This window comes from Macrotis lagotis, chromosome 7, assembly GCF_037893015.1.
Source record: "Macrotis lagotis isolate mMagLag1 chromosome 7, bilby.v1.9.chrom.fasta, whole genome shotgun sequence".
Lineage (NCBI taxonomy): Eukaryota > Metazoa > Chordata > Mammalia > Peramelemorphia > Peramelidae > Macrotis > Macrotis lagotis.
The window spans coordinates 44,038,564-44,051,715 of NC_133664.1; the positions used below are offsets into that span (position 1 = coordinate 44,038,564).

A 13,152-nucleotide genomic window follows, 5' to 3' on the forward strand; every position below is an offset into this window, starting at 1 on the left:
AATTGGGTTCGAATGTTTGTATCTCTTCCAGAAAGACTGGTAAGTGTGCTAGTCTTCATTTGATGTCAAGTACAGACATCAGTTACTAAGAGAAAAATGACTAAATTTGTTTAATCATTTATAAAACTGTGTACTGAGGGGTCAGAATGACTGGTAAACTCTCCTTGCTTCTGTCATGTGGGGACAGTCTCCTTAGGACTCCAGAGCAAGAGATGATGCAGTTAAAGACATCCTTTTCAGAATGTTTGGGGAAGGATAGTTTTTGGAGAAGTCTCAAGATCGCCATAGCCTTGAGTCTAGTTCACTAATTTCATAGATGTTTCTAGGAGTCTGAGCTGAGTTTACTTGATAAAATAAATCATGGTAAATAAAACAGGTTTTTGGACACTGAGTTTCCCCATCAATAATCAAAGTTTTCAGGTGACTTAAGAGAAAGGCTCCCTGATGCTATTCTGAAGTACGAGTAGTCAGAAGAGCAGTGTCATTTTACTTGCAAACTGAACAATTTTGATTGGTTCAGCAAATCAAATGGAACAAGTTCTACACAATTTTAAAGTCACTCTTCTAGCCAAAATCACACCTGATATGTCAAAGTCCTTATAGCTGAGAAACATTAAGTACTGTACTTATAACCAACATGTGCATAACAGTGAAGAGCAACACATCAATATGAACGTCATAGCACCAAAAATATGATCTGGAATGCTGCTATTTTATATACTTATGGCATATGCTCCAAGTGTAAAACTTCACAACTGATCCTTAAGAAAGCCTCCTAAAAGCTTATCTGCAAGACAAAAACTGTCAAGACTGGACAGAAAATGGCTGAAATAGGGGGATTCTGCAGCAGCACCAGGCCAAAGGGTAGAGTATATCTACAGCTTTTGAACAAGAAGGAAGAGCAGTGTTTTATCAAGGCAGCCCAGGGTATCAGAGGAAGGCAAAGACATAGTTGAGATTATTAATGTTTTCTAAACAAATGAGTGAAAAAGCATTAGATTCTAGGACAAGTATTTATGAAGCTAAATGCAGGGAAAACCAAGACAAGAGGGGCAGAACCAAGGAAGCAGAGCAGCAGGTGGAGGAAGGAGAGCTGAGTTCTCACCCACAACCCCACACAGTTGGAAAAAACAAACCTGACAAGGTCCTGATTGGGATAGTCAAGAAAAAAAGTCACCGGGAGCCATTTTTCTGGTCTGGATCAGCTTGAGGAGGCAGAGAGAGAGCCTCAAGATTCCCCCAGAGACGGTGCATCAGGGAGGGAAGAGCTCCTAGACCCAAGGGAAGGAATCAGGAAGGTACAATAAGAGCCAGGCAGTGGAGCGGATCACTCTGGAGGCATGAGAAGTCCACGGTCTAGACTAAGCCGTCTCTAAAAACCTGGAACAACCCAACACTCAATACTCCATCAAAGTTGCAGGAGAAATCATGAGGAAAAAGACTCAGCCCAGACCTACCTCTAGAAATGCCCAGGAATGAGGCTGGAAAAATAAGCAAAGTATCTAAATCAAAAGAGTTATACTGATGGTAGGGATGCTCAAGAAAAAATACTAGAAGGAAAGAATGGCTCCAATACACAAAGTCTCAAAGAAAAATGTAGCCTGTAAACCAGAGAACCGAAAGAGAACATGCTCATTTTATAGAATAGGAAACAGAGGTCTGAATATATGTAGGGCCTTGCCTTACATCACAGTAGGAATAAGTGGCAGAATCAGAATTTGAACCCAAGCCCCCCTGGTTTCATCTAAACCCAATATCCTTTTCCAATGTACAACTTTCCTATGAGGACTGAGACAACATCGTTCAGACAGATCACCCAGACCTAGAAAGGCCAAGGTGAGAGATTGGGTCCCACATAGGTTAGGTAGCTTTCTTCTTTCCCATGGCCCAAAGTTTAAGGAAGGATGTCATTCATCAGAAATGGGTACCAGGCACCTGAATGATTCCCTTTATGTCCCATCAAAATCAAAACACAGAGGCATAATTTTCATATTCACAGGTTATCACATCCTAATTTCAGAAATGATTCAAGGAAAAACATAGTATTAGATCATGAACCTGAATAATTCATCTTCTAAGTTAGATAACTACTTAGAAAATATTATTTATAATGTGTGGGAGGATATGTATCCTTTCACAAAAACACTTCAACCCTCTTCTAAGCTAATAACTTACAGAAAGAAAAGAGAAAATAAATGAAATTAATTTCCCCTACATTTATTAATTTGAAATAAAAACATTCTTTCCCCGCCTTTTGCTTTATAGTAAAAACCATTAAGGGGTGCAATCATTGACAAATGCTAAACACTGCTGAGTCAATAATAATTGAAGAGATGAGGAGGTGGTTAGTCATCTAGCCTAGCAGGAATTAACATTTAAGTACATATTCTGGGGACTAAAATAGCAGATAGTAGGGAGATTAGAGAAGGAAGGCAGTGATGTCATTTTTTTTCTGAATGAGGAGGAAAGGAAGATGCAGGAATAATGAAATATGAATGGTGAAAGCTAAAAGAAAAAGACAAAACAGACTAAATACTATCTGTGGACTCAAAATCTTCAAAAAATAGAAGTAAAGGCTTTTTTTGGGTTGCAGAACCAGTAGAAATTGAAGCAGGGGGTTAATTTAGAAATTTCTTTGAGGGGCAAATTAGTTTCACTTTTGGCAAAGACTCAAAGGAAAGAAAAATTTTTCTCATGGGGGATTTGGAGTAGTCACTTCATCTGCCTGGGCCCTGGAAATGAGGTGCTTGGATTGTCTGGTCACAATCACTAAGGTCTCAACTAGCACTACCAATCTGTGAGTCTACAGATACTCGGGACAGCCAGTAATAGAAGTAAAAACAATTCCCAAATCAAAAACCAAAAGAAAAAGCTCTTCATTTCTATTTATCACGAGTTCATTTTTCATTTTTTTCCCCCAATGATCAGAACAGGGCCTGACATATAGGCTGGGATTAATATTTGCTTGACTGATTAATCATAAGTATTAATAACAAAAACATTTTGGAAACCTCAAAAGGGGGGAGGCTTAAAAGCCTGGCATAGTTGAAAAGGGGAATAAATTAAAAGTGCAGATCCAACTCTGCCAAGGGCCACAACAAGAGGAGCTTAAGGAGTTAGCCTCTCCTGAAATCTGAAGACAGTTCTCTTTTTTCTTTTTTGGGAAATGAGGGGAAAGTCAGCTTGGAACACATTAATTATCTGGTAATAAAACAACATCCCAGCAGTATACCTTGACTCCTAATTTTCTTCTCCTTAGAGAGCTCAAGGAAATGTAACATTTAGGTCAAAACTATTACCTTGGTACATCTTTTCAGCAGGAGCCACAGTCAACCTATTTGCCCTTAGTCTTACCCAAATATCTCAGCAAAAACACATATCATGTATATTACAAATATAGCTAATAATTTGTGAGTAAACAGATTTCAAATTTTCTTTGGAATAATCATTTTTACTTTCATAGAATCATATCCCTGGAAGAATTTTTAAGAATTGAACTAGCTCATTCCTCTTCCCTTATGCAAGATTCCACCAAAAATCATCCTAGATAAATGAAAACTAAGGATTGACGTCCCCTTTCCTCTCCTTCACCCTCCCCACAGAGAAGGAAATTCCACCTTCACAATTTATCTCTTCTAGTTTTTAACAATCTTTGTAAAATTTATTTTTTTGCATGTATGTGCCCTAGTTAGGCTCCCAACAGGCTTATTACAATTTTTCTTTAACAAAGATGTAGCCATAAATATTTGGCACTCTGTGCATAGTTGAAGTATACCAAAGTTTTATCCCCTGGTCATTTAAAAGTCTAATTAACCCAAATGATGATACATCATGCAATACAGATTACTCAAAAGAGGTATTTTGTGAAGTCACTGGGATCTTAATATAAAAAAATGATCTGTCAAGGGGTCCATCCTGGAGATGTATTTTCGCTAAGTAGTAGGTAGTCTAATTAGGTGATCTCTCCCATAACATGGGTCTATGAATATGAACATTAGAGATAACATTATGATGAGATTTCACAGGGTATGTATGCTCAGTGGAGCAGTTATTAATCAGTACATTTTGAGGGGAAAGGGTAATAAAGGAATGAGGATGGACATTATAAGGACACAACCTGGAACCAGGGGAGGAGGTTTACAGTCTTGGCTGGAACAATCACTAGCTTTGTGACTATGAGCAATTTGTTCAACTCCTCAGGACCTCTATTTTCTCATCTGTGAAATGAGGATGATAGTCCCAGCACTGCCTATGCTGCAGTGGGCATGGTGTGTTGAGTTTGTAAACTGTAATTGCTATAGAATACGACATGCACCCGCTTTCCAAGAAAAACAGAGTTACACAGTGGAAATTTATAGTGAACTTGTTACCAGGCCCGGATGGGGTCCATATTTAATTAAGAGGACAAGAATAGGCAGACTGCTTTGGCCCCAAAAAAGGTAATTTTTTTTTAAAGGACCACAAATTTCCTCCTGAAACATAAGAACCAACTAACATTCTTCAGATGATACGATATGACTCTTAAGTTATGAATGATTACAATTTTTAAGGAATTCAAATTAAGGGTCACTCAAAAGAAAATGGAACAGCCCAGGGCAGACATGAGCAGGATGCAAACAATGTTGCATTGTTGTTGTTATACTGTTTCTGACTCAGTTTCTGACTCTGTGACCCCATTTAGGGTTTTCTTGACAAATGTAATGGAGTGGTTTGCCATTTCTTTCTCCAGCTCATTTTAAAGATAAGGAAACTGAGGCAAAGAGGATTAAGTGACTAACCCAGGAACATATGGCTAGAAAATATCTGAAGTTGGATTTGAACTCCGAGAGATGAGTCTTCCTGACCCCAGGCCCGCTGGAACTGAGCATAGTTCACACTATGAACTGCATCACTTAGCTGTCTTTCCAACACATCACAAACAAGGAATTGTAAAGGAAAAGTGGGTGAAAGAAGTTCACAAAGACATGTATGACTGTGGCAATAGAAACACTCAGGATAATCGATGGCCAGCAGATATACTCTGTTGGTGCATTCAGGATCCAGGACTTGAGAAAGATCCCTGTTGAATGGATGTTCACTGGCAAATGAATGGGAGGATAAGGGCACAAATCACAGGGAATCTAACCTAATGCCAAATATTGTCATTTCTACCTTCACAATAGATCTCCTCTATGTGACCCTCTGTCTGCTCTTGCCACTGCCACGCTGGTGCAAGTCCTCATCACTTCTACCTAAACTGTTAAAATAACTTGGTTTGGTCTCCTTACCACACAGCTTCCAAGGGAAGATGTCACTCCCCTTCTCAATAAACTACATTGATTCAATATAACCATGAACAAATAGTAAATTTTGTTTGTTTTTTAAAATCATTCACAACCTGGTTCCTTCCTACTTCTCCACTCCTCTTACACATCGTTCCCCTACACACATTGATGCTGGTCTTCTTTCTTCTACTTGCTCACCAAAAAACTCTCTCTCTCTCTCTCTCTCTCTCTCTCTCTCTCTCTCTCTCTCTCTCTCTCTCTCTCTCTCTCTCTCTCTCTCTCTCTCTCTCCATTCCATATACTCTTACGGGTTACCCCTCATGCTTGGAATTCTTATTCTTCAGCTCTGGCATCCTTGGATTCCTTTAATACTCAGTTCAAACTCCATCTTGTACAAGAGTCTTTTCTAGTCTTCTCTCCCCTCCTACCCTCCTTCAACTAGGGCTCTTCCTTTGAATTTATCCCTCATTTATATCATCTTTAAGATATGCCAAAAGTCTTAATGCAGTTTTAAGCTTTAATAAGATTAAAACAACACTAAGATTTTGGGGCCCTCATATCTTGTAGTGACATAGGTCTTTGTGTATTGTCTCCCACATTAGAATGTGGGCTTCTTGAGGTCAGGGGCCATATTTTTCCCTTTCTTTGCTGATGCTTAGTACAAGGCAATGGGATTAAGTGACTTGCCCAAGGTAACACAGCTAGGCAATTATTAAGTGTCTGAGGCCACATTTGAACTCAGGTCCTCCTGACTGGTGTTCCATCCACTGTGCCACTTAGCTGCCCACACAATACATATTTAATAAATATATATTCATTGACAGACTGATAGAGTGGTCACTACACAGGAAGAAGTCCCAGGAGAATGACCTTCAAGGCCAGGGATCTATTTTTAGAATTCAAGGAAAAAATTACATGTTCATTTCATTCTAACTGAAAGTTACGGTTTCCTTCAATTATTTAAAAACATGATTCTGAAAAGGGAATAAGCTTTCCCATATTATCAAAGAGGTCCATGACACAAAAGATAAGAACCCTCACTCTAGGGCAAAGACTGATGTGGAACACCAGGTGCTTTGTGAGGCAATGGAAGATGTTTCTAAGCAGAGAATACACTGAGTTTCACTGACAATGATCCTCAGGAGATACCTCCAGGTAAAAGTGACTTCCCCAAAGCCTCTCCATGTTCCCTGAAAGCCCATGAATAAATCTTGGAACCCCCTACTTCTCTAGTCACAGTGTGGGGCCAGAGAAAAGACACTGATTGCCTGTTATGAGTCCAAGTGTGAGCTCTTTATGGGTGGAGATGGGTAAGATTCTGCTTCTGTGCTCCCTGCATGATGACATAAATATCACTGGTGAATGTTTAATAAGTGTTTATTGAAATACATTTAATAAGAAAGGTGGCAGTGATAGAATTGTGTTTTTAACTGTCTGATGGGTCAGACATGAATCTATTTTGCATATTTTGTAAATTTTTTTTTTGCAAGGCAACAAGATTAAGTGACTTGCCCAAGGTCACTCAGTTAAGTAAGTATTAAGCATCTGACATCAATTTTGAACTCAGGTCCTCCTGATTCCAGAACCAGTGCTCTATCCATTGCATCACCTAGTTGCCCTGTATATTTTGCTAAATTAAATAAAACCTCTCATTTTAGAAAACAAAGAATCAAATATCATTTGTAAAGGAGTAAAGAGCAGACTAATCTTAGCTCTGTGACCCTTAAAAAGTATGGAAAGAGCAACAGAGGTGAAGTTTGGGTTTTAATCCTAGCTCCATCACTTATAATTCGTATGGCCTTGGTTAAGTTCCCCAAACCCTTCTGTATCTTAGTTTCTTCATTTCTAAAATGAATGAATTGGATTATCTCTAAATGTGGGTGCCTAGGAGATCTTCATCCTCTGAACCTCCATTTCTCATATGAATGAGGTAGCCAGGTTAGATAATTTCCAACATCCACTCTAGATCTCCAATCCAATGACATCTTTCCATTGTGGGTTTGAGAGCAACACTGGGGTGTATGCCCCTGGGTGGTCTGACGATGAGGTCGATGAATGCTCTATGGCCTGTGATATCAATATTTAATGGCAAGGGGTTAAGTGATTTGTCCAAGGTCACACAGCTAGGTAATTATTAAGCTACCTAGCTGCCCCCTGTGATGTCAAATGTAAGGAAAAATGAGCTTGGGAAAACCAACATAAATGTGAATGTTGATGTTCACTTGTGTCCCGAAGCAGTCCCTCTGCCCCCGAACCATCTCCATATCTACAACCCAGTGTGAAGACTTTAAATCCAGCACTTTGGGCTGCATTTGTGCCTGTTTAACAAACAACCTCTCTTGCAGAGACATGCCCATCTGCTCCAGGCTTCCAGAAAATGACAGCCTGTGTCTCTATTCTTCCTCCCCTTCAGAAGCATCAAGCTGCCTCCCAAGGCAGCACATGTTCCGCTCTAGGGTAGAGAAGCCAATCTCCATTTCAGGTGCCCGTGCTTGCACTGCCGCCAGATTTTTCCCCATTAATGGTCTGTCACGGTTGTTAGGTTTACTGAGATAGACACTTGCTCAACAAACAATTCTGAAAGAGTCCAATTCTTCTCCACTGCTGCCACTGGAGAGAAGAGGGGGCACTCGACTCCCTCCCAGCCCTCAGTCCAATCACTTGAAGGGTGTAATTAAACAGGGTAATCAGGGTAACTATTACAAACACTGTAATCAAACCTAGGTTCATCAAAGTTGGTTTATGCTGCAGATCCTGGTCTAATGGAGGCATGTCTTAATCAGTTATATCTCTTAATTAAGTGTCTTAAGAAATAAAATAACTCCTTTCCTTCCCCTTCTTGAAACGGAACATGTGGAGGTGGTTCTTTCTTTCTTTCTTTTTTTTAAAGAGACTGTTTAATTTTGTCCTTGAGACAAGAAGGAAAAAAGCCCTTCATTGGGGCTCATCCTGAAGCTGGTAGATGTGTGTTCACACCTTGGCTCTGCCTCCAAGGAACCAAATGCAATTTAGGAACATCCTCAAATGAAAGACAGGAGGCTTTCCATCTCAAACACTTCCCTTTGGCGATGCAAGGCAGTAGCTCTTTCGGCTCAGTACCACATTTCAGTTCAGGCAGAAATGAACCCATGGCTGTTTTTTTTTTCTTTTAACTTCTGTGGAAATCAATTCAGTAATTTTCTATTTTTTCTCATTCAATGGCCAGAGTTAGGGACCCTACAATATGGATGCCATGGAACGAGAGCCTCACTTTTAAACTAACTAACCTCCACAATTATAACTGAGCCCTGATGGCAGAAATCCATCAGGAGGAGGAAGTGGAGATCACTGTCAACTACCAAAGGATCATAAGGTTAATTCTAACCTAAATTATATTTTTAAAAAGTCACCAACAGAAATTGCTTGATTTGGTTTTTCAAATCTGTGAATAGAGATGAAAAACTGTCCTTGTAGCTAACAAGGCCAGGGTTTAAGTCCCACCCAAGACTGATATAGCCTGGCTACAGGGCCCTAGTCAAAGTCTGCCCCTCAGGGATCTCACTGAGACTATCAGACACAACATGACTGCCTCTCTACATTGATTATGGGAGTTTCCTCACCAGAACTGATGCAGCTAGCATTAGGCAGAACCAGGAAAACAAAATGCACCTTAACAATAATGTAAAGGAAAAGAGCAACAGCTGAAAGTGAACACTGATTATAAGGACCAAGTCTGGGCCCAGAGAACATCTTTTCCTTCTTTAATTCTTGATCACAAGGGATGGACTGAATAGGGGAAGGACCAGAGCATTAAGACACATTTCTCTTGTGGAAAGTCAATAGACTGTTAAATAAATCTTCACCCTCTGGCTAGATAAATATTTAGCAGACTCTCCTCAGGGTCCTTAGATATGACCTCCCAGGCTGAGCCCTCTTTCTTCCCCTCCAAGCTGTCTGCCTTCAACACAGTGGCCTCCACCCCCTCCAGGTATCTACTTCTTCCATTTGAATGGAAGCTTCCTGAGAGCATGGGCTGTTTTAATTTGGTTTGCATTTTTTATCCCTAGCACTCAGCACACAGGCCCTGGCTTCTAAGAAAAGTTTAAGGGATGTCTGGTACTTAGCTAGGAGTATGTGATCTGAGATTCTCTCTGGTTTAAGAGTGATTTAGAGGATGATAAATTCTGGGTTTTAAAATACTGCAGAATTTTAGGATTTGCTGAGTTGCATCTCAGAGAGTCCCTAAGGGCTTCGGAGCCCTGCTTTCTGCCCAGCTGCAGCCCCCTAAAGATAACCAGACCACTCCATCCAATTAGAATGCGAGCTCCCTGAGAGCAGGGGCTCCCTCACTTTTCTCTTCTATCATCAATGCTTAGTAGAGGGCTTGGCCCATAGTAAGCATTTAATAAATGCTTTTTTTAATTCATTTATTCCTCAGAAAGAAGTTACATAAAACCTGGCTTTAACTAAAATTTGAAAGAGAAGAAAAACTCAGTTTTGAAGTTCATGAAATGAAAAATATGTACAAATAATTTCAATTTGGATAATATTCCCAGGGGTTTAGAGGAGAAACAAAAAATTCTTACCAGCTGAATAAGCAAGCTAATTAGCTCTGTCAGAGGTTTATTAACAACCAAAAGGTCTTCAGCAGCCTGAGTGTCCCCTCCTGTACCATTCTTCTGGGCCTTTAATGGGAGAGAGAAAAAGAAATGGTCACCTTTGTTGCATACTCAGCTAGTAGACACAAGTCAGCTAAATTAACTGGTACAAATCTGAATGAGAACAAAGAATTCACAAGAGTGATAGTAATCCTTAGGAGTAAGTAAAAATAGAGGCTATGAGTGTACCCAAGAGAATGAGGAAAAAGAAAATCTAAGTATTTCCATCTAAATATGATGCAAAGATATATTCTATTGAATAAACCTCTCTACATACATGAATGGAATAATGGGCTGAACAAAAGCTAAAGGTTATTTTATGTGTATATAATTTATGCATATATAATATATAATATTTTATACAGGAATAGTAACATTAATAATAAGTATATGCATATAATGTAAAGACATGCATATAAATAACATGTATCTTACACAATCCATGTTGCTCTTATAATGAACTACAAACACATATTGAATTACTTTTATTAGAAGGGACAAACAGGCATAAAAAAATCAAAAGTAAAAGGCATGCATTTTTAATCTATATTTTCATGGGAATTTTATAGTAAATACCTAAAACTGGTGGAGGTTTTTAATTTCTGAACTTGAATTCTTTGAGATGGAAGAGACAGTTACTTATTTAGCATGTAATTTTTAGTAATTACACATTTCCTTCTCTTTCTCTAACCATGTTTTTGTTTTCTCTTAGAGAAAATCAATCCACTTTAGACCATGTCCCTTGCTATAGCACATAAGACAGGCATGAGGGTGAGTTGCCTCAGATCAGTAGCTGGAACAAGAGGTTCCCTCTCTAGAAAATTAATGCATTCATTGACTCAGATTGAATGATAAGGGTCCATTTTCCTTGATTAGCATACTCAATTAAGAATTAATGTTCATGGAAACAAAGTTGATGCCCATCAACTTGAGAATGGTTAAACTAATTATGTTAATTATTTTAACACACCATAAAAATATTTAATGGATACATGGAAAGGTTGAGATGAACTGATGCAGCTAGCATTAGGCAGAACCAGGAAAACAAAATGCACATTAACAATAATGTAAAGGAAAAGAGCAACAACTGAAAGTGAACACTGATTTGAATGACCAAGTTTGGGCCCAGAGAACATCTTTTTCTTCTTAATTCTTGATCACAAGGGATGGATTGAATAGGGGAAGGACCAGAGCATTAATCAATGTAAGCAATGTAAAAACAAAAAAAGTAATAAAATAATGAAAGAATTTATATTCACCTGATAAAGGAAAACCTATATTCTAATTATATGGACTATTTAGGAACCAAATGAATCAATGATATCTTATACTTTGAACCTCAGTTTTCCACTAGTTTATGAATTATGACTGAAACTATATTAGAAAGGTGGCACTATCTCATAGAAAAGACTGTGCAGCATTAACCTGAAGTCTCTACTCCAATTTTCAAATTTCAGATGGAGATGATCAAATGCTTTTAAGTATGGCATGTGGTAGCTGGTCAATCTAGGCATTTCCTTCCTGAAATAGAAGTATGTAGGGAAAAACTGTCTATTCAGGCATCTGCCCCAGATGGCCCCTGCTCCTGTTGAGTTTTTCATCCTGCCCAGTGACCCCAGTTATTGGGACTGGGTCAGTCACCCAACACTCCACTTCAACAAGAGTGCACATATGCTTAGGGCTTGTGCTCTGGGCAAAAGTAAGGTAGGTAAGTATTTTTGTGATAAGATCAAAAGATCACAGGCAAAAGGTAGGGAATTGTTTGAGGGTCACCATTTGGAAAGGCTTCTCTTTAGAAGGAGTCAGTGTCTCAGAATGCACTAGCCTCATCCAGTCCTACCCTGATCCAGAGTAAAGGTGAGCTTTTTCAGATCCCTTTTCTGTCTTTTTATCTCTACTGCTTTTTTAAAAAAATTATTTAATTTTCATCTATATGCACATGTATATTTTTAAGTTACAAAATTTCCTTCCCCCTTCCCTTCCCATTCCACTTCCCTCAGCAGTGAACAGTCATAGCATTGTATATACATATTTTTGATAAACATGTTTACAGATTAGTCATTTTTGGGATAAAGAATTTAAGTTTATGGGAAAGAGATACATAAGAGATAATTTTTATAAAGTGTTCATTAGATTCTGAAGGGTTGGGTTTTTTGTTTTTATTTTTGGTTTGTTTTGTTTTTCTTGGGGATGGGGATAACATTGTCCATAGCTGGTCTAATACAGTTGTCCTAACTCTTTGAACTGCTGAGAAGAGCTGCTTCCATCATGGCTGATCATCTCACAATGCTGTCTTGTATTGCTTTTCTTTATCCTCAATGGGAAATGTGAAATCATATGGGCACAATTATATCTAAGGTTCTAGACCTGATTACCAGAGCTAGAGTTCTCAGAGTTGTAACAACACAACTATATCAACCCTCCAAAGTTACGCTAGAAAAGATCTGCAAAGAGATTGTGACTCAGGTTATGAAACTAATGGAAAATCAAGGACTCAAGGTAACCCCAATGACGTCATGGGCTCTCTAATACCTAGGGAGCTCTACCTGGGGCCACTGTTAAGGAAAGAACTCTGGACTTAGAGAATGATGTGCAGAGACCATCACTGGTTTCTCTAAGAACTTGATCAAAATCCCTTTACCTATGGGAAACTGAACTTCCACAGAGTTCAGATCAAGGGAGAAGCTTTCCCAAAGCTGCTTCTCCTCTCCTGGCTTACAACCTCATGAGGGATACAGCCTGCCTTGTGCTCTGGGGAAGCCTGGACTGGGTTGCTTACGTTTCTTGGCTTTGTACTTAGAGCTATCCAAAGCCTTGTTCTGCTCTCTAATCCCTGATTATCTCACTCACTGAGTCCAGTGCTACAGTTTGTGTAATTTAGCTCCACTACCTATCCCTCAGGATCCTCCTTCATAGTCAAGATACAGTGAGTGTAAGAAGGATTTCTTTCTTAGGAAAGACTAAAGCTACAACACATTTCTCTAAAGAGGTGGGAAAAAAGAGGGAAAGAGTGACATTTGGAATACCGAAGAACACAAGAACCTAGCTGGGTAGCACTTAAGCATCATGATATACATACTTACATACATACATATCATTCCTAAGTCTTCTTGGACAGCCTGGCCTATGCTGGCTTCTCTAATTTAGCCCATTGGGAGCTTTAAAAATATTCACATATACCCCAGGCAGTAAGTAAAACCCATCAATGCTTCAATGGCCTCCAATTCTCCTTCTTCTCTAAAGGGGGCAGG

General features: G+C 39.1%; 1 protein-coding gene across 2 annotated transcripts in view; it reads right to left on the reverse strand.

The window, feature by feature from the left end:
* ULK4 (unc-51 like kinase 4) overlaps positions 1 to 13,152 on the reverse strand; it is a 730,095-nt gene that overhangs the window by 235,346 nt on the left and 481,597 nt on the right. For both annotated transcript variants that reach the window (XM_074195881.1, XM_074195880.1), the window contains one exon: positions 9,830 to 9,928. In XM_074195881.1, coding sequence (XP_074051982.1) covers positions 9,830 to 9,928 — 99 coding nt within the window. The remainder of the gene's footprint in view (positions 1 to 9,829; positions 9,929 to 13,152) is intronic.